Source organism: Hippichthys cyanospilos, chromosome 14 (assembly GCF_059441005.1).
Source record: "Hippichthys cyanospilos isolate Australia breed blue-spotted pipefish chromosome 14, RoL_Hcya_1.0, whole genome shotgun sequence".
Taxonomy (NCBI): Eukaryota; Metazoa; Chordata; class Actinopteri; order Syngnathiformes; family Syngnathidae; genus Hippichthys; species Hippichthys cyanospilos.
The window spans coordinates 9221374-9244574 of record NC_142382.1 but is presented as its reverse complement, the minus strand read 5'-3'; the positions used below and the strand labels follow the sequence as shown (position 1 = coordinate 9244574).

Genomic DNA, 23201 nt, shown 5'->3' with positions numbered 1-23201 from the left:
CATCTGACTTTTGACAACGATGTTTGTCTAGATGGAAGACAGAACGACAGTGAGAGAGAGACCCAAACAGTATTTATTTCTGTCAGGAAATGTCGACAAAGTGAAAGCATTTAGGTCAGCATTGCATAATTCTGTGTCAACGTGAGGGTTTGCTTCATGTGAGGGAAAAACATTGTGAAATGCCTTGTTTATATTTTTATTTGCAACCCCCTTTAAAGAGCTATTGATTGGCTTTTTTTAACAATGAGGACGTGTAATTACAGCCACTCATAGTATGGAGAAAAATTACTTTTCATGCACTTAATCAGCCAGTGTTGTTGCCATGTATTTCCATCTTTTTTCGAGCATGACATGCCGATGGTTGGGCGGGCGCCACAGGGTAGGCGTCAGTCACATTTGGTCCGTGTCTAGTGTATTTACGCCTTAGACGAAACAAACCACAATAGCAATTTAGTCGAACATGAGGACTTCAATTCGACATTTCGAGAAAATTAAATGATTTTAATTCTGCCTTCTAGTTTGAAAATTACTGGAAATAGTCGTGATAAATGCAAATCACCTTGGATTGATCAAATACCCCATCAGTCTTTTTTTTTTTTTTTAAATGAAGCTCACCATTGAGCACAACAATAATAGGGGTGCTATGTTCATCTGCTATATCCATCTGTGATTAAGCTATATGAACATGTGCATTCGAAATAAATAGTCCAATTAATGTGTTAGTACATGATTATTGTCTTGTGATTAATTAATGATGAAATAAATAATGTAATTAATGACATTTAAACATTTAGCTATATTTTTTGTATATGAAAAAAAAACACTGAAAGATACATATTTTACTTGTTTCAAATCGACTGTGTTTTATAATGTATTATGTACGAATGTCGTATCGAAGTTGGTTAAAGTTTGACATAGTTGCAGTGCTGGTTTGTTTTGCTTAATGTGCAGCAATGTACTTAATAACCCAGTGCACCATATGAATGGAAATTTGCCCCAAATAATAGACCTCTTTATTGACAGTGCGTGGGTACATTTTATAATCCAAAATTATATAGCATATAACTTTAACATGATAGTGTTTTTTTCAACCTACATATAACAAAGATGTCCTTCAGACTCTTCCCTTCCCTATTCCCAATGGTTTCGGAAACTCGCCGCTCAGCCTTCGGCATGTCGAACGACCCATGAAATAGCACATCTCAAGAATATAAACGATCAACCCACTCAAAGTCGAGTTAAAAGCTTTTGGGGCTGATCTTTTGAACTCTTTGAACACTCCCAGGCATATAATTAAAAGGTAGGTTTTAATTTCTGGCGAGAGTAAATTAGCGCCCCGGCTCATTGTTAAATCACGGCTGGCGGCATGTAGCCTGGGGAAATGGATAGAATGGATCGGAAAGGCTTGGACAGTCACTGGGTGATTTTGACAATGGGGTACAGGGGGTATCATCCATCACTCAAGGGCTCGCATGAAAGTTTTGACAGGTAGAGGTCATGGCAATGTGGCAGGAGCCAACGGAGATGGATGCCTTTAATTTGGGTAATGACGAGTTAACCATCTTGGGAGAGCAAGAGGAGCGTTAAATAGGGAGAGCCATCCGCCATTAAAAGAAAGTCTTATTTAATTCCTTCAAGCCTAATGAAAGACATGGGAACACAATCCTTGATTGACAACAAGACCCTCGCTGTAATTCCCCGCAGACAGTTCACTTAAGTTCCCTCCCTTGTTAATCTCAAATATAATGAATTGCAAAGTTAAGGTTAAATGTGGCAGTGTGAATTCATTATCACTAATACATTAGACCATAAGATGATTTACAGTGCCTTCCCCCTCTTATTTTCATTAACGGTGAATGGCTTTGATTTAGTCGAGATTTTGCTTCTCCACTCATTCTCGCCATCAATCTCAGCAGCTTGGTCATTGTCCTCCTTTATATCTGACCTTTGGGCTCCAGAATGGAGCAAAGAATGAAAATATGTAGGTTCAGGTGAGCTAATACGGAGAATTATTATTCCGATTTTTAACGTTAGACCCCTTCTTTATCACACCCTCGCAAATTATATTCATCCTGAGCTGTCATTCAACTTCATCCCTGACCCTGGGCTTATTGTGGTTAGCTTAATGGCTTCGCCTTTGCCAAGATAATGGTTACCGCTTAAGCGCGACCACTCGCATGGACCTGCAAAGATTCCCTACATAATTGTTAGTATGAGAAATAGGTAAGATATGGAATAAAAAGCATATCATGAAAATCGTATGTCACGGCACCAACAAGATTCCTGTTGTAACGTAATCCGATGGACAATTCCCATAAGCACTTAGCGGTTATTTGACTTTCATCTGAAATTTCACAGCATGTGATCAATCATTACACTTCTCTGGATGTCTATGCACGGTATACGGCTTTCTGTGACCCCAACAGTCTGTCTGTATCCCTACCTCCGATGAAATTCTGCTCAGTAGCCACTTCCTTCTGATAACGTCCTGTTAGCAACACAAACATAGATTGCAAAAACATTGCCAAAATGTATTCTGAAAATATTGTATATCCCCACGCAAAAATGTTAAATCTCACCTTCTATTTTTAATGTGATTCATTTATATTGCTTAAATCAGCGGGTCTCAAATGGACCACATGGAGTACATGAAGGAACTTGAGGGTTCATCTGGAATTTTAACAGGGTATCAACACATCCAATTGAATGTTTTTAATGCACAGAACATGAACAGAAAGAGTACTTTATTTTTCAAATTAGTGACACTGTTTTCAGGCAGATAAAACAGAAATAAAATAGATGATGTTACTTCTGGAACTGCGAAATGAAATAATCTTAGAGATACGACTTCAAATGTAGTTCTGAAATGGTTTAATACTTAGATGTGGTTGGAAAAACACACTCTTTTAACCCCCTCCCCCCATCTGAAATGCTTTGCACTGTTTGGGTGGTTACAGGTTGAGAACCACTATTCTAAATTATTAGATTTAGCTGTTGCTGGACGAGAATGTGAACTTGATTATTTCATGAAAACTGCTGCTGTGGATATTGGTGCTACTGGAACTCTTCACAAACAACGTTTTTTTGTTTTTTTTTGTTGTTTTTTTTTTACATTTTCAGGAAAACACACTATGCATGTCAACTGCATAGATAGCCTATGGTTTACTGTGCATGTTCTCTTCCACAGTCATTAGCCAAAGACGTAAAAGCGTGGCTCTTTCTGAGGTTTTTATTCAATTCGTCAAAACAAAGTAGAATGAACATGCTGTAATACTGTTGGCCATTCTGCGGCTTGGCCTGCTCTACCACATTTATGCTCAGAGGATATTCATGTCAAACACTCTCATGCAAGACAATTATCTCTTTCAAGTCTTTTTCTGTCTTTACGCATCTGTTCATACATGCTATGTGTACGCGGGTACAGTGCACCGAATCTTGAGGCCGCAGCAGAAACACTGAGTGACAGGGAGGTTATGGGATCCTAATGACTGGGTTTTAAAGCTAAAGCATCCGCTAATTGGGGTGATGTGTCCATCCAGTGTCCCCTCCCACTCCAAGACGTGTCTTGCTTGCTTGCAGGGATTAGCTATGATTAAGGTACTGGTCTTCCGGGTGCTTTGAGCAAAACAGTCAGATTATTCCAGTAATGGACAGACACTGACAGTCAGAGCTCACTGGGGTCATGCTACAGTAGAGGCTTATTTTGAAGCCTATTATAACTGTCTTGTTTGATTTCGAAAGTTTTAAACATTTATAAATATATAAATGAAAAGTATATTGCGGACAGAGAGTCAATGTAATGTTTATGCAATCATCTTGTTAGCTAAAACTGGTTCAAAAATACCGCCTCAGGATGTTTTTCACATTTTCTTGTTAAAAGAAAGACGAGACGCTTCTTATACAAAACGCAATTAGTGTGTGTAAAATCATTATGTCGGTGCTAGCAAACAATTTAGTTCGCTATCCTATTAAGTAGACTGTAATGGCTTCCCTCGATTAACAAGATGCTAATTATGTGCCGCTTCCACCTAAGGTTTATGTGAAAATCTAATATTGTATCACCAAGGTGTTTTGATAGGAGGAACGAGTCACAACACAAGCTGATCAAAAGTGCTCTACTCCTTGTTAGACCCTGTCTGTTTCACCAGAGCCTCTCATGTGTTTCCATTTGTGAACAAAGCTATGAGTTTGAAGGGTGCGGGGAGGAAAATGTGCACCTTGTTAAAGTGAATCGTCATGTATGCTTGACAGACACTTGTTATGAGATTAGTGTTGTTGCACAAATGTTGGAAATAAGAGATGAGCGCCTAGTTACATGGTTGTATTTATCGTGTTTTTCTCACTTAATAGAAAACTTTTAATATTCATTGTTGGAATTTTTTTACTGCTGATGATGAAGGAGCATCTTAAAAATAACAATCTCATTGTGAAGAAATTGCTTCATGATCAGTTTTTTTGGTTTGGTTCCTGTTGCGACACGTAGGCCTACACAAGTTTACCATCAACATTTATTGTACTCATGCAAAATGTACAGTGAAATGAGACAAAGCATCACTGTATATACTTTAACATAGAGCACAAAGACGGACATAGTTATAAATATCCAAATGTATGTATTGACATAAACTTAAAAAGGAAAGTCAACCCAAATACATTCTTTACAATAACATGTTATATGCCGCTAGTCTAAACACATTCTGAATAATATTCGACTGACAGCAAGTGGCAAAATGGCCACCTCCTGATATGCGTGGAAATTTGCTGTTTGTCATATAACCGAGAGGCTGTGTGTTCAATCCCTCGACCGTGGTGAAGTTTTCTTGAGCAAGACGCCGAATCCCTAGGTAGAACATCACTGAAGGCCTAGGTGTGAAACGCACAGACCGTCACCTATTTTGGAACAATTTTAAATTGCATCACACATCCATGCACTCTTTTGTGATTACCTTGGCAAATAAATATAATTTATGGTTTAAAAATGAGGCTATTTTTCCTACATCCTGAATTTTCTTGCTCATACAAAATCAAGTGCAGCGCTAGACAAAAACTATTTCTCTTTGACATGCAAACATCAAAGCCATCTGAAGGAAGCCCGAAGCTCTGTGACACCCACGTCAGGAAGTGCGATTGTGATGACACATTACCTTCCATTATTGATCTCTGGTTGCTAAATGCTCTGCCATGCACACAGCTTAGCCTCACACTATCCCCCTGTCTCCTCCACTGACCTTTACTGCTGGCACACAGATAGTGTTAAGGCTCATTCAGAGGATATGGAGGATTTGCAAAAAAAAAAAAAACGACCTGCAGTTATGAAAATCTTTTTTGAAGCCTGTCAAAAATTTCAGTTGGAGACTTGAAGGAAAGGTCAAGAGTCAGTACATGGAGAGATGCAGATATGGAAAAGAAAATTGCAGTCTATATGTGCATTTGTAAATCAGTAGATAAAAAAGAGGACTACTTCTGGCCATTTCACAACATTTTCTAGAAAGGCCACAGAAAAAAGAACAACTTTTTAAAGAATTTTCTTCACTGCTGCTTATTAGAAGTAGTAATCTTTGTCTCATTATTCAAGTTGATTCTGATTTTAGGTTTTAGGGAAATGAATGTGTCTGCAAATGGAGAAATTTAAGCGTCATTATTATCCTCATTTTTTAAGTTTCAGTTGTAAGGAAAGTAACTTTTCCAAAAAATAAATAAATACAACGATGAAAACTATTCTGTTCTTTAACAATGATGTGCGATTACCCACTTGAATCCCCGTGACCGTTTTCCTTCTGCCCACCATGATTATGATGTTTACAAACCTGTTCTGTGTTTACGTGCCTTGATGCCGGAATGATTGTCCTTTACATCTTTCCACACTTGCTATCCCTCAACCGGATGGAGCTGTTGCGGGTGAGACTAATTCCTCCATGATTTTTGGTGGTTATTTGTCAACACGTGGTTTGAGGAATTGATTTTCTCCCTCACACTACACTGATGAAACCCCTCCAGGGGAGTCCTCTGGGAATTCATCTCACACTGATAACTTTGAGCTATCTTATCTGGTCACTGTTCAAACATGACTGAATGCTCAGATTTGCTTTAGGTGTTTGTCTCTTCATGAGTCTGTTTCTTCTTGTTTTTGTTTTCAAGGTTGAAGCCTGATTGATTCTTCAGATTTGCTCGACTGTGTTAGAACTTGAAAGATTGCCTTCCTCAATCATCTACTATTTTACACTATTACAGCTGAAAATAGTCCAGCAACCTATGTTTTTTTTTTGTTTGTATAGCTTTAGTATGGCAGGGTTGCAAAATGAATTACAGGTCAAATTTTGTTTGGGTGATTGAAATAAAATGTTGGAATGTTTTAGAGGGAGCGCCTGGGGAAGGATTGATTTGTAGTTTTCAAAACGTATCCTTAATTACACTCAAAAAAGACACTTATAGTCTGAAAACCCATGTGTGAATTACATTTAAAAAACAGTGACAATACAATTCACTGTGTTTCCCAATATTATTTGGAATCTGTGTGATTGTTGACAACATTGTCATTGTGGTGTTGAATAGACAATCTTTTAGAGCAGGACGTCTATCAAAAATTGTGTTTTTAAGAACACAAGAGTACACTTCATAGTCATCATTGGTGTAAGTGTCTTCAAAAGATTCGGCATTTGACCTCCTAAAACCGAATGGGTGTATGAGGTCATTTTTATTGAGAATCAGAAATAGGGCTTTGTGAATGACGCTTGGGATTATTTATTAATTTTTATTTTTATTTTTTTTTTTTAATTGCTGTGACAGTCACAGCACATTAATTGGAACATGAGACAACTCATTGCTTTATTGTGTTATAGTTACTTCTTTGTTAAATGCGGTATGCCTTTATTTTGTTGAGTTTTATGGGCTTTATATTTGTATTTATAGTTTGTTGAGTTTTATAGGCGCAAAAGTATTCAACAGTGGGTACAAAATTGGAAAGAAAAATCAGACCCACAGCAGTCAACAATATTATGATGCATACTTAAGCAATATGATCCCAGCAAATCGTTGAGCGGACTGACATTAAATGGACTTTCAAGAGTTATATATTGTCATTTGGCTCTATGTTCGTATAAATGAGAATGAAAGCCTTTCACTTTGTGTTGTTTTCATATAAGGAGAAATAAGTCAACTGATGCAAACAGAAGTCCGATTTGCACCTTTATAATCACAAGTCTACTCTGTCATTTTGCAAACATTTGACTGCATTCACGTTAACCTTAAAACAATCCCGGATTTGAATTTGCGCTCACCCTTGCGACTCATTATGAAGAGGTCCACAGGGCACAGATTCTCAATTTGTCATGCTGCTTTGAACTGTCACTATTCTTGGGACGGTGCAAAGATCATAAACCAGTAAAACTTCAGAGCACAGGATGCGGCTGAGGGTGACTAAGCACAGCGGAGGCCCCCCACCTCTCCTACTCACCACCAGTCTGCGCACACTGGCCTGCAGTCAACACTATCTTATCTCGGGGAGGGCAAGTCTGGGCTGGCCAGCAGGAAGGCAAATGCACATGGCTTCAGTGGGAACATGGCCATGCATATTTTTTTTTAGTCCTCGTGAAACATGGTAAACAAATCCATTTTAAATCCTTTTTTTCTTGGAATTCAAACTGAGCGATGGAAGGATTCCACAAAATGTTTGCTGGACAAATCATTTCATATATATATATATATATATATATATATACATATATATATATATATATATATATATATATATAAATATATAGACCCTGTAAACACAACTTTGCGATTGAAGTTTGTATCAGTAAAGCGTCTGCTATGTAGCATTTAAGCTGAGCACTTAAGGTACATTCGTACTTAAGAAAGTAAAGGAAATAGAATATGTATCCATCCATTTTCCACATCGCTTAACCTGTTCAGAGTGTTGGGTGATCTGGAGCGTGTCCATGCTGACTTTGGATGAAACACGGACCACATCCTGGACTGGTTGCCAGTCAACTGGCCATTTAAAGAGACAGACATCTTTTTAGGGCATTGAACCCACAATGTCTGCACACAAGTCAGACAAGTATAACAATTCACCGACAGTGACTGTTTGTTTTTGTTTTTTAATAATTGGATTCATATATGTTTCATTTTTTTAAAAATAGCTCAATATTAGCCCTGGAGATTTTTTGTTGAATTTAGCATACAAGCTCAACAACTGATTGCAATTGTGATTTTACAGTTGGAATGAGAGACCTTGCATTAACATGTAAATGATGTTCTTGAAGACTGACACACATTTTATAGACTAGCAAATGAAACTTTCCCTCATCCCTAACACCCAAATTGTGTCTTCCAGTGTGTGAAAGAGCACAAGACTGGACCTGCAGCCATACGATCCATCAGCATTAGTCGCACACAGTCTCCAGACTAAACACACTCTCATTACAGAGGCTGCGAAGTGCCTGGAGGGCTCTTCCTCTGCAAGTTTATTAACACAAGACACAATGTGCAATACAACCTGAGGAGCGCTGGACTCGTATGGTAAACAATGTTTCCGTGTCGCCAGCACTGCTGCTTTATAATTAAAGGATTTAAATGAGCACTGCTCAAGGAAGACGCGGCAACATGTTGTACAGTGTAAGCTGTGAGATGCCGTCTCATTCTGACCACTGCATCCTAGCTTAGTGGGTCTAGATGTTGGGAAATGCAGGAAATACTTGTCATGCTTTTTTTCACAGAACAGTCAAACACTTGTCACCTTTACAGAGACACTGCACTTTTAGTTTTATATTCAGTCTCTTTATTTAGTTATATATTTCCTTGGATTCCATAATATTTATGTTGGATTTTCTCATGTGTAGTAGTTTAGTTTAGTTTTGGGTCTGCAAGAGTTATAGTGCTACCTAAATAAAGAAGAAAAAAAAGATTTCATGGAGAATTTTCCCTTTCGGGATCCAAATCGGGCTAGTCTTTCTGCCTCACAGTCAAGATGTTTTGCTTTTAAATCTTTGCTCATGTTTTATATCATGGACTTTGTACGTTCTCCCTGTGTTCATGTGGCTTTTCTCAAGCTACTCCTGCATCCTCTGTCTTTCATAAAATGTACATTAGAAATATTAATGAAGACCCTAAATTGTCCCTAAGTGTGAATGTGAGAGCGTATGTTTGTCTATTTGCGTTACAGGTTTTAGAATTGTGTTCACTTGTGTTGCAGTGATTCAAAATGTCAATCACTCTTCTAAATTGTAGTCCATCAAATGCATGAAAAAACAAATTCTGGGTATCAGAAAAAGACAGCCACCAGCAGCTGCAAAGACATAAAAATGATATAGCTATGTGTTTGATTTGTACCTTTGTTTAAATAAGTAAGCAAATTAAAGATCGAGGGGTCCTGATGGTTCCAAAAGCCCTGTTTCTATTGAGGGGTGAATTTTGGCAACAAAGGTAGCAGCTCATTTGATTTCTTCAGGGTGCGTTTAAGGCCACCAAAATGTCCCCAGATGTTCACCTGTACTGCTCTTGCAACAAGGTAATTTTGAACATGTTCAGAATGTTCTTGTAAGAAGAACGTGGAAAAAAAAACAAAGATTATTGCTGCTCAGGAATATTTGGCAACTTCCTGTAATACCTTAGTGACCTTTTGGCAATGTTGCTGACCGTGAGATCAAATGATTTGAAGAAGATTTTCTCAAATAGTCTGAATTGTTTTTTTGTTTTGCCAGGAAATTTTGAAGACATTCAAAACGTCCTTGCAACATGATTAACAATTAAAGGATTTTTCAAAACTATTGTAACATATTAAAAACAAGTGTGACCTGGAGCGAAACCTGACAAGATTGAAAAAGCCGCAACCTTCGCCAGACACTCGCTAAGGTTCGCCCCACAGTGGGATAGGGGTTCAGTGACACCGCACAGTGTGTGACGGCCATGAAGAGAAAAGTGGATATACGGTACTAAAAGACGTGGCTTGCTCTCATTCACTTTAATGGACTCAACATGAGCGACATGTGTGTGCCATTCCAGCTTTGTCCTGTCCCTGACATATAATAATGTCTATGTTTTAAATGATCCCTGTTAAGTTCGCTGTGCCAAATTTCTGAAGACGTCATCTTGCGCTGTTTCCGTCTTACATATTCAACATTCTGTTAAACCGTTGCACCTCTGCCAGATGGTTGTAAATTGTGATTCGTAGCAGCTTACCAATGTTACCTGAAATGGCTTCAGACTGAGATTTACTTGGGGTTCTCCGCACAACTGCTTAGATAAAATAAAACAGCTGAATAAAAGTTCTTTGTATGAAATGATCCCAGAACTGACTGAGGCCAAGAAAATACATGGCAATTATACTTTGATTTACATTAAAAAAAAAAAAAAACTCTCAAGAAATTATTCAAATACAGTTATTAATCAATCCATTAATCAACGCTTTCTTTGCATTTTTGTCAGATACATGGATTCACTAAAAGCCCACCACTGGCTACATTTACAGGCTGTCAAGATTAAGTTAGGGTGAGAAATCTGGTTTATGAAACATTCAGCATAAGCCATTTACATGCGTGAGTGGACAGAGTTGGTCCTGTGAACATGGTCGCTTTGATATCCCAATCGAAACCAGGATGTACGGGTGATCTCATAACACAAATAGACGCCATTTCCACTTTTTACTTTTATACCACATAATAGTGTGTTTACCATCACTACAGAAAAAAGAAGGAAGGGCGATGTCAGTGATTCCGTCTTACCTGAGCCAAATGTGCTATTGTTCTGGGAGTTTCTTTTTATTTTTTTTGTTCGTAAATCCTAAATTAGTTTTATTTCCAATATAATATATAGTGCATAAATCTGCAAACAGAAACATTTCCACTTACACCAACACATCAGTTGAACCAAACTGTTTTGTTCCCGCTTCGATGCCACACTTCCACATGTTTATGTAGGTGAAGGGTGAAAGAAAAGGATGTTTGGCATGGGTTTGGGATATAAGAATGGGTGGGAGCTGACGCTGGTGCTTCCATGCAAGCTGATGGCAGAATAGAAAAGGTAGTTTGTATCCAGAAAAATAATGTTAATATAAATGTTAAGCATAAATTGCAAATATCAATACTTTAGCTTGAGGATTGATACTTAAAATTCAGCAATCTGAATTGAAATTGATATTTTGGTATCGACCCGCCTATCCTAAGTAATAAAGCAGGTGGTTTCCTTCTTGCTCCAAAGGTATTTCTCTGTACTAGGTCTGAGTTTTACCAGGTAAACACCTCTGTCATCGGTGGGGTGTGTTGAAACAGTATCACTGTTACAAAATTTGATCAACCTGATTGGCTGCTAGCTAGCGAATCAGCGCACAGGGCAAGAACAGGGAGGACATAAACAGTCGAAAGGGTAACCCTTAACAATTTTTGCTCATTTTGCAAATTGTCACCCTTCACATTTGGTCTCACAATGTCTGTCTGGACTCAGAAGCATACAAGCATGCATAAGGTTTGCAAGTTGTGAGTTCACAGTGTTACGCAATATTCTGTTAAGATCGTGACGATTCCTTTTGCACAGGAGTTCATTTTGAGCAAAAAGCATATCGGTATGCCTTGTTTACGTTTTTATATCCCGCCACTGTAAAGAACTTTCCAGTTGGCTTTTTCTAACGATGAGAAACAGTGACTGCTGCAGTTGATAGTATTAAGGGATATTACTTCTCATGCATGCGCAGAAGGTACTTAATAGTCAGTGTCACTGCCCGCCTGTTACGGTGTGATTCCCGTCATTATTCCAGTGTAATGTGCAGTTGGGTCAGTCCATCGTACAGGAGATAGGCGTCATTCACGTTTGGTTGACGTCGGATTGGTGTATTCTAGGCCATTAGACACACTGACACATACCCACATATATATTTATCTATAGACTCACTGTGCCATCTTTGTCGTGGAGAGATAACTTGAAGACGCCGCAGAGACATCAATTTATTCATGTTGGGCCTGCTTATCAAGTGCCAAAGTAAACCTGGTGCGGCATTGCAGCATGAACAAGTACATCCTGAATTTAAATGACCAAGGTTTTTTACTGGTTGAGCAATTGCAAAATACAAACCAATGTTCTGTTCAATCAAGTACCCAGATTGCACTTCTATGACCAAATATTTGGGTAAACAAAGGGTAACCCAGGGGGTTTTATTTGGGATTTTGCTCATTTTCTTGGCCTTTCTGCTTTGATCGGCCAGTAAAAAACAGTCTTTTCCCGATAGAGACTTAGGCCTTTGCACGTGTAGACTATGCCTTATAATAAATGATAAATCTTGCTGACACCGACTGTGGACGGTCGGCGTGCTGTGTGACAGCCTTTCAGAGCATATTTTTCTCAAAACAATAATGTGGTTAACATCCCACTGCTTAATTCAACTTCAGAACTATTGGTGTATTTTATATTTGAGCATTTCAGATCAAATTTAGTAGTAGTTTGACTTAAACTTAGTAGTTTGAATGTTACTTATTTTCTGCAATTACTGTGAAGAACATGTTTACACGAGCGGCTTTTCTTATCCATGGGTTAAGTGTCGAAAAGGGTGGATGCAAAAAGGTTTTGTCGCACGTCGTTTACTCCTGATTGCATTTGGCCGTCTGCAAGACGAACATTCCAGCAGTGTTCAAGCATCAGCTGTTTACATTCACGATGAGATACTCCACTCTCAAGTATCTGCTAAGCATCAGGCCTTTGAGACACAGAGGCCACATCAAGGAGGTCAACAAAAAACCTGACACCTGGGAGGACCATTTGCATTGAATCGCTGATGCAAAGCTGTAGGAATTGGAAGTTGGGGGATCGTGGGGGGCACTCAAGTGGGTAGCACAACAAGTTCCCAACTGCTCTTCATTGTCTTATCTACAAAAAAATGAGCAAGGTAGACAGCATGATGTGTGAAGAATGAGCTCATACAGCGACAGACAGACAGCGAAGCAAATTGCGTGCGCTGACTTGGCCGCGTTTAGTGTCGTCTTCAAGACAAGGGCTGAGGCCGTGGGACTGGCTCGTGAACTGTAAATCATCACATTTATAAAATGAGATTGGATTCCCCACGTGGGCTGTACAGGAGAAGCAATTCACCTTCTGCCGCGGTTGAACTTCTGGAACTTGTTAAACAAATTCAAACACATGGCAAGTGTGAAGTACGTCCACCAAGTACGGTTTGAGAAATAGCGCTTTGCACCGTGGGCAATAAACACTGTAACCTGAGCACACAGGATACTCAAGAATGTGTCTGTCAACTGAAAAGTTCATTTGCGTTTTTATGCAAGCGCCCTGCCCCCCCTACCTCATCCGACTCGCCCATTGTGAGGCCATCAGATAGCAGCCTCCAGAAGTCCACACCTGTCTGAGGGCTATGCAGAGGAGATGGATCCATGCATTTTGAAAATCAGATAGCCTCCAGCCAGGGTTAGTATTGATCTAACGCTTCACTGGCCCTTTGTGAGTGCAGCAGCTGCTTTCAGGGGGCTTTTAGATAAGCAATGCAAAGAGAATTGTTTTGCTTTTTCCAGCCTTCCCTGAAACCTTCTTTCAATGCTCCTACATGAAAACCATCACTTAATTCAACACTCCATCGCCCTAGAATAAAAATTCCTCTCCCTTGACACGAGGCAGCAAATAAGCATTTAACCATCCGCCTTGAGGGGGTGCAATGGGAATGGGATGTATCAGAATTCACAGTGTGATAATGCAGATACATTGCAAATTTGTTTTATTTAATCATGTGTAATCTCTTAAATAAAAATGATTGCATGGTTCACTGTACAGACAGACGGGGCAATGAGTCATAACAATATTTTTGATACAATGCAAGAAGTAAATTTTGGACTTTTTTTTGGGTATATTGTTTTTAATGTATTAATTTTGCCATCTGAATCACATATTTGAATCAATATAGAATGCAGACCTAAACCGAACGGATTAGATTAAGTTGTTTGAATGGTTGATAGTGTGGTTATGGCAGTAACAGCAAAGTGTCTGCAAGAAGTCTCAGGAAGAAAATGTAGCACTCTCTGTATCTGGGTGTCCAATAAGTAGCTACTGAGCTACCAGTGTCGGCAGCTCTGATATTAACTCAATCACTGCCAGCCCTTCAATTTTTTTTCTGCCATTGATAGAGTAGCCTGTCAACAGAAGTTAAAGAGTTCAAAAGAAAGAAATGAAAGCAGACTCACCTATCAACCAGTGTAAAATTTGTCACTTGATTGACATGTGGAGAAGCCAGTCATTCACCATGTAGTATATATATATATATATATATATATATATATATATATATATATATATATATATATATATATATATATATATATATATATATATATATATATATATATATATATGTATTTACAGTGGGCCCCCATGTTAGGAGCTTAATCCGTTCCGCGGTTGGGGTCATAAGGTGAGTTCGCCATATGATGGGCAATCCAAACCTATGCTAAATAGGTAATGCCTTTAGAACCTCAGGTAAAAATATCAAAATTGTACATACATATTAAAAATTGGTACCAAAATAGTTTAGTAAGTGCTACGTATATACTGTATAATATACATGTATACAATCAGAAAACATCAGAAATAAAAATTATAGAAAGGATTTATTTACCTTTGAGTGCTGCTTGTTGTGCTCATATTCCCCAATTATGGTTATCTCCAGCATCGTTTCCATATAAATCATCTTCTTACTTCTCTCTTTAACATCACTAGCAATCTTGGGACCCATGGCTAACCCTTTCAACTTTGAATTAATCAGTAAAATGCACTATAAATACGTTTTGTAACAACTCACAATCAAAGCTTTACCGTTCCGCCATTTTAAACAAGTGAGGTCAACCAATAGCAGACCACCATCTCGCTGCAGAACAGCACTGTGTGTGTGCGTGTGTATATATAGCAACTGAATGTATGTCAAGCTATATCATGGCATATCACCTATGAAATAATAACCTTGAAATTTCATATGTGGAGATCATTGTCAACCAACTTGGAAAATTAATATTGGCCAATGGATCAATTCCCTTGGAATCCATTCGTAGGTCACACATTGAGGTAACCATGACTGTAAGTCTATGCTATGAAAAGCAACATTAAAATGTTAATAGAAAGAGCCACAGGTAGTACTTGTAGAGTGAAAATGAAAAGATGCATGAGAATTCCAAGCAACTCTTCTGTTCAGTCTGATCACTGAGGCAGTCAGGTGGGTGAAGCAAGGGGGATGGGGTCTGATGGGGGTGGGGTTGCGTTGCATGAAGCAGACATGGCGACCGGCCCCTCCCTGAGATGACTCATAGGGCCGCATGAGCTGACACCACACCTCATTCACAGCCAATAATGAGCCATGCTAATGAGTAGGACAGCCACCCTGCATGCTCATCATTAAGCAGGCTGGTGATTCATGTGTCCAGCCTGGAAGCATCATAGGGAGATAAGGCGCAGGAAGCAATAGGCATACATCACAAAAAGGGCCTTTTGCCTTATTATTTTCTTTTGGATATTTAATCAGCTTTTTAGCAAGCAAGATGTCGAACAAAATACCTCGAAAAGGTGGAATTTGATTTTATTTAAGCGCGATTCGAACTAACCTCGAACTATCATGAGATGTGACCTGCTGTCATACGTCTGATGAAGCATCTATATGGATCATTTCAGACAGAAACTGCTCAGGAAATGTTTTCAGCATCTCTCTCCCATGTTGCAACCCCCTTTCCATCTACAAGCCACGCCCCTTCCTCACTATGTTCTCCCTGACCGCCCTGGTAGAGACACTCCTAAGCCCAGCTGGGGGAAATAAGGTGACAGGGTGTACGTGGGGGGAAGGGTTTCAAAAGGGTAAGTGATTGCCCTCTAGGGGACAAAACAGAGAGAAAAGAGAGGGACGCCTTATCTGCCCGCCTGCCAATAGCACTGTTGGCTACCACCCATGGCCGGGAGACAGAGAATTGGGGGAGGGGTCATTGGATGGGGGTACGAGAGTAGCCGACTCGATGCGGCTCACTCTTGACACAGCAAATGTCAACAGAGAGCTCCCTTGCATATACACCCAAAGGTGGAAAAAAAGTGTTTGTTTGTTTGGGAGAAGACACAAATACACACGACACTAAAAGCTTTATGGAGGGGCGGGGTTTCACTCAGATGCAGTTGTGCATCCTTGCGTTTGGGGTCATTTAGTATTTTGACTTTTAAGAACATGTGCAAAATGCTTAAATCTTACTCACAAAATATACATACATTTGCAGACTGAGGGATATGACGTCATGATTCCAATAATTTGCATTAACTCATTCACTGCCATTGACGGCTACAGACGTCAAAACTCCGTGTTAGCATTCACTTAACAATGAATGAGTTATTTTATTGTAACGTTTTTTTTTTTTATGACTATTATTTTACAAATAAATACTCATTCACTGTCAGCACCGTTAAAATTGCTGCACTTCTATTTTGGTCTGTAAACTCAGTAAGAATGTAGAATGTAGTTGTCAATGGTAGTGAATGATTTAATAGCTTATATGTTTTCAACTATTCTGAAATGCCAAACCTTATGTTGCGTATCTTTTTGGTCATTTCCCTTTATTTTAAGTGTATTGTACTTGAACTATTAAAAGATGATTAAACTTACTTAGCAATTTTCAGTCGATTAAAAACTAATCTATCTTAAATTATATTTAAGATTTTTTTTTTTTTTTTACAATTGATACCTTCACAAACATTTTCCTGACTGAAAATGACATCACATGTGCTCAAAGTGCCAGTAACGACCAATCATGACTCACTTGTTTTCCGAGTTTGATCATGTGACTTTCACAAGCTGAGCTGTGATTGGTTGATACCTTAGCAATGAGCTCTTATGTCACTTTAAGTTATGTTTATAAAGGTATTCAATGGATACGAAAACATACTTTTATCAAAGTAATTGTCGCAAAAATAATATTTTTTCTGGTAAAAATGGCTAAACAAAACTACCGTCACTTAAATTTCAAAAGTCAGACATTTGCACTCATTGCGTGGGTATCTGTGAGGGTGTACAATTTGTGATGATCCAAAATTGTGATTTTTTTTTAATTTTTTTAACCAGTTCTGAATTGTCAATCTTGTGTCAATAGTGTACTATACAAATGCACAACAGGCAGCTTGAGTGCTTCATGAGGCGTTTACTAACACTTAGTGTGGCCCATGGACACGTTTGAATGTTCTCACAATCGACCCCTCAAGGTTGAAGCCAAACTGTCTCTTTAGTTTTGCCTTTTTTCTGCCATTTTATCACTGCAACTTCAATGAACTATTTTGTTTTTGCATTTCTCACTTTTCTCTGACACTATTTTCCATAAATTCTCAGTGAATTATACAAACATATTAATGTCAAAAATGTTTGCATGGCACATACATCTAGGAATTCTGTGCTTATTTAAACTATTTAAGCTCTACCTATGAGCAAGTCCAAACCATGCCAAAAACAGATATTGACTACCATATTTGAGTTTTTCACTTTCATTAAATGTCGTTTTAATTAATTTATGTATTTATTGAATAATTGAATAATGATATTAGATATATATAATTTTTAATCACAAAATTCAGCCTACCAAATGAATATTGTTGCTCCGAAATTGTTACAAATCCAAGACATGGATTGTGCCATGAATCCATGTATAAATCAAAGCATATACTCACTTGCATTTATTTGACCCATATTCTTCCTTAATTAAAATGTGCGAATAGATAGTTACGCGCAACACATTTGGGAGAGGAAAAAAAACGACCTGCAAAAAAAAGAAAAAAAAAATACTGTACTACTGACCTACTTCTTTCCTTCTAATGCAGACACACTCAAACAAACGGGAAACAGACAAGCCCAAAATAGATTTGCTGGGACAATAACACTTGGTGAGATGCATTTGAGAGAAAGGAGTTGATAAAACGAGATTGTGGTTCCTTTTTTTTTTTTAACCACCACACAAACACGTAGACGGACAGCATGCGTTGAGCGCATCCAGTCGTCTGCAACAGTGTCCAAGCGCCACCTTCAGTATCCAACCTGAGGGAGAGGAAGACGGAAAAAGCAAATAATCTCATGTGATTGCCGCACAGACATTTACACAAACCTTGTGCATATTTACGACTAAATGACTAAAACCAGAAGGAATGCACTTTTGCCCACATTTTTGCGCGCACTGAAGCTGCACGATGGTCATCTTGGTGCGTTTATTCCGCTCGTCTGTGCCGAAATGTTGGCCCAGACACCGCGTAGCCCCATCGACCCCCTCTTCCCATCTTCCTCCTCCTCCTCCTCCTCTTCCACTCCGACAGGGAGGACCAAAAGGGTTAAGAGGAGTCTTGGATGGAGTCTGTTGGGCGGAGTGCAAGCGATGCGATTGGACGTCGCATCGTGACGCAGGCCAGACGAAAAAGCCGATAACTAGTTAAGAAGGCAGTTTGGAAGTCTGCAAAAAGAGTGCAGAGCTTGAGACGCGCGCGTTTGGACGCCTCGAAATAAAAGACCGGTGCCTGGACACTAGAGAAAGGGGGGAAATAGAGAGGAAAAGAAAACGAGGAGCAGCCGGGGCTGACAAAGTGTTGCGAGACGTTGGGGTGGCACCATGGTGCAACACACCGACAACAGCGAGACGGACGGGAGCATGTCACGGGAGGCGACGGACTCGGAGGAGAGTGAATTTATGGCGTGCAGCCCGGTGGCCATCAACCCGGACTGGTGCAAGACCGCCACGGGCCACATCAAGAGACCCATGAACGCGTTCATGGTGTGGTCCAAGATCGAGCGGAGAAAGATCATGGAGCAGTCGCCGGACATGCACAACGCCGAGATCTCCAAGCGGCTGGGCAAGCGGTGGAAGATGCTGAAGGACAGCGAGAAGATCCCGTTCATACGGGAGGCGGAGCGGCTCCGGCTCAAACACATGGCCGACTACCCCGACTACAAGTACAGACCCAAGAAGAAACCAAAGCTCGACAGCTCCAAGTCGTCGTCGGCGCTGTCGCCGGAGAAGTGCGGCAAGATGGCAAAGACCCCCAGTAAGAAGTGCAGCAAGATGAAGAGCAAGAGCGGCCCCAAGTCCTCGCACGGCTACGCGGACGAGTGCGTCGGCGCGTTCCCGGCGTTCAAGGCGGCCAAAGTGATCAAGAGCGAGCCCAGCGACGAGGAGGACGACGACGACGACTACGAGGAGGACTACCATATGCACCACCACATGCACCGCCACCACCACCGGGTCGCGGGGATTAAGGAGGAGCGCCTGAGGCCGTACAACGTCGCCAAAGTGCCCGCCAGCCCCACGCTGAGCTCCTCGGCCGAGTCGGAGGGGGCCAGCATGTACGAGGAGCTCCGCGGCTCCACCGCCACCAACAGACTCTTTTACAACATCAAGAACATTTCCAAGCAGAGCACATTGCACGCTGCTGCCGTCTCACCAGCATCCTCCAGGTCGGTCTCCACGTCCTCCTCCTCCTCCTCCTCCTCTTCCTCATCCAGCAGCTCCTCATCCGGCGAGGACGCGGACGATTTGCTCTTTGACTTCAGTTTGAATTTCGCCTCCAGCGCCTCTGGCTCGGAGCTGGGCAACCCCAATTCAGGGAACCTGTCGTTGTCCCTCGTGGATAAAGACCTGGACTCGTTCAGCGAGGGCAGCCTGGGCTCTCACTTTGAGTTCCCAGACTACTGCACGCCTGAACTCAGTGAGATGATCGCAGGGGACTGGCTGGAGGCCAACTTTTCCGACCTGGTCTTTACATACTGATTGAAAAAAATAACGTAATAATAACAATAATAATAATAATAATAATAATGATAATAATAATACAGATGGGAGAAATTCGAAGATATGTTTGTCCTGATCAAGTTGTCCCCGATGACCCTGCCTTCCCTCTTCTCTTTTTTTTTTGAGGGGGGTTGGTCCTGTGCTGCAGGACCGAGAGGCAAGGTGAGGTTTGAGATGCTTATGAAGCTGGTAGCAAAAAAATGTAAAAACAAACACCAGTCCGCAGAATTTTTTTTTAAATTGTTATCTGGCAGCATGACAGGGTTTTATGGATTTTCCCTGCCACATAAGGGGGAAAAACATGAACTTCTATGCATCTTATCCTCTTTTTAGACAAACTGCAGGGAGACGAAACTTGTGGACTGACTCGAAGCAAATCTGTGAACTGTTCAGGATGTTACTTTACAAGAGAAAAAAAAACACACGGTTTCTATTACTTCTAAATCAAACATTTTTTTTTTGTTTTTTCTTTTGTAACCGGTTGCGTTTACCTCCTCCTTTTAAATTTGAACAAACCTCAGCAGCGTACACACAACACGTGGAGGAAACATTTTGATACATGACAGACCTCATCTTTTTAAAAGAAAAAGTAAGATATTTTCAGGCATATTTTTGTACAGTCCAAAGGGAATGTTCTTACTGTGCTTTCAGTGAGTTTCAGGCACTTCTTCCCTTTATCCTTTTTTGTTTTGTTTTTACGCATGCAAGGGAGTCCTGGTTTTAAGGATTAAGTTAAATTAAAACTTGCATCAAAAATGCCTTGTGATTTTTCAACTAGGTTTTTTTGTACAGTTGTAGAGCAGATTTGGTGAGTATTTGTAGACAATACAATGGCATCATGGGGGATACACATACCTCAGAGCTGGAACTAGTTTCAAGATTGTATATGTACTGTAATATAGTAAAGTTAGGAGTTTATGTATATCATACTCGTGATATGTGGATGGGTCCCGATCGCAGGTGTGAAACTGGATTTTTTGGTATTTTTATGGCACATACTGTTTTTTCGCCCCTTCTCATTTTTTGTGCAATATAATACTCTTTAAGAAACAGACCATCAACAATTGTAGCAAGTGATGGGAAAATTTGAACAGACTTGTGCACTGTCGACATCGTCTCATGTTATGATGCTGAAGCCTGTGCGGGCAGACAAAGAATAAAACAAATCAGCTGGAACTGATGCAAAAAACGTTCGTATGGCTTGTGATGTGATACATACAAACAACGTTTTTGAATGTTATTTGGGAAACAAACCAGTTGACACGATGATTACTTCTGCAAAAGGGCACGGTGTGATACACGGTGGTGGTCAAAGCAAGCAAAAAAAATACATTCCACACTCCTGTTTCATTAAATGAAACTTTATTTTAGAACTGAAGACTGCCTTCTTTTTTATCATAAACCATAAACCTGTATTTTTTATTTCTTGCACTTAAAAAGCAGTTTATTTTTATGTGAGTCTCACACATGAAGTCTGTTTGATAAAAGAAAAAAAAAAGGTTTGGAATATGACTTAATTATATGCCGGGACTTTTTTTTTTTTCTTGTTGAAAGTTCTGGGCAGTAGTTATTTCACATTCCGAGTGTGAACCTGTCATCTTTTTTGAATAAATAACAACTTACCACCATAGACTGTCCTTTCAGTTTGTGAATACGTGTTTATGTACACAACTGTGTTATTTGTTTTGAAAAAGGATCTTGTTAACAGTATGAAGCCTTGTTTGTGTTTGGGCAGATACTGTGAGAAATGGATGGGCTCCAAATAATGTGAATTCACATTTAATAAAAAAAGAAAAGAAAAAAAAGGAATGAGAGAAAACAACATCACCAGTGTTGAAACTGATTTAGTCCAGCTTGAAAGTGGTTGCTGCGCCTTTAAGCAATTGAATCGCCCGCCTGTTGGCGCTCAGCGACGCGATTGGTGGGTTCTCGGTCCCCTTGGAAACGGAGCTGGAAACAGGAGCCGCTTCCCCCACCCTCTTTCCTCCCTTACCCAGCATGTGGGAGCACTCAGTGTGTCTGGCTTCCATTCAGAAAAGTAGCTCCATGCTCAACGCTGAGCCGCTTGAGAGATGTGCAAAAAAAAAAAGGGGAAAAAAAAGCACCACATCTGACATATGCTCACTCAGAGATAAACATTTGCACTTATTCCAGGCAGATGTTTTCTAATCTTTAAAAATGTGTTGTTAGGAGCATAATTCCACTGTGCAAATTCAGTTTAGCGATCCATTAGTTTGAAAAAAAAAAACAACACTGGGTATTCGAGACATGGATAGGGTATTACCTAGAAGTAAAGACGATTTAAATTTTTGTGTTCATGTATTACATTACATGAAGTCATATTTTCTAAAAAAAATATCTTACCTAAATACATTACTGTCACAATATAAATATGTACAAAGGATTGCTGGTGCCAGAATTAAAAATGATTCAGAATGTTTTGAAATGTACATGAAAAATGAATAACATAAGTAAATACCTGCATGGATAGTACTACTTTTTTCAAGCAGTCATTTTTTTTTTTACTATTGGTATGAATGAGTATTTGATTTGTTGTGAAATAAAATTTTACAAGATCCTCAACAGTCCGCGTTGTTACTATGTCTGCAGGTTCCGAATATTCGAAGAAAAAAAAAACATTTATGAAAGTCTGCCAGGACAAAATAGAGAGCGAAATAAGCGAAATGAAAATACATTAAATACACACTCTGAAAAACATTTTAAGGGAAACAGGTGAGAATATGAAACTCAAATATCTCTCTCTCTCTCTCTCTCTCTCTCTCTCTCTCTCTCTATATATATATATATATATATATATATATATATATATATATATATATATATATATATATATATATATACATCTATCATTGATCGACCGTATGACCCAATTAATATTTTCATAACTCAATATTTCTCTCCATTCTGGTAAAATCAAGGTTAATTTTCTCATTTCTTTCTCTTAAAGATCGGTGTCGAGTAAAAGTAACCATATGTCACTCTTTGTGCCTAGATATTCCATCACCTCCCATAGCAAAAATCGGAATTAAAAGATGTTGTCATAGGTGAAATTTGGGCGTAATAAGAAAACACATCCCCTCCATAAGTGATGTCGCATTAGTACGTCAAAGAGTAAAATTATGAAGTTTAAGTGCTTACGTCTTTGCACACATGCGTCCTCCGGTCTCCTCCGAGGCGTGGCTAAAGAGCCCCACCTTCAATAGATCACACCAGCCGCACATCTCTGACTGCTGAGAGATTTGTGTTCATTACGGCAATAGAATCCAATGATTAATATTTGCCATGCATGGCCGCGCAGGTACTGGCCCCCGCATTAGGTCGGTTTGCAAATCTGTAATAAAACATTTATCCAGCTATTACTTTAGCTGACCTATTGGTCAAAGTTGCTAATGGGTTCCTGGGCTATTC

The 23201-nt window shown here is 39.6% G+C and overlaps 1 protein-coding gene across 1 annotated transcript; it reads left to right on the top strand.

Moving 5' to 3' along the window:
- Positions 1–18436: 18436 nt before the first annotated feature.
- Positions 18437–21594, top strand: sox11a (SRY-box transcription factor 11a). Its single transcript, XM_088433270.1, has one exon. The coding sequence runs from the start codon at positions 18597–18599 to the stop codon at positions 19749–19751; it is 1155 nt and encodes a 384-aa protein (XP_088289396.1). The 5' UTR covers positions 18437–18596; the 3' UTR covers positions 19752–21594.
- Positions 21595–23201: the final 1607 nt, after the last annotated feature.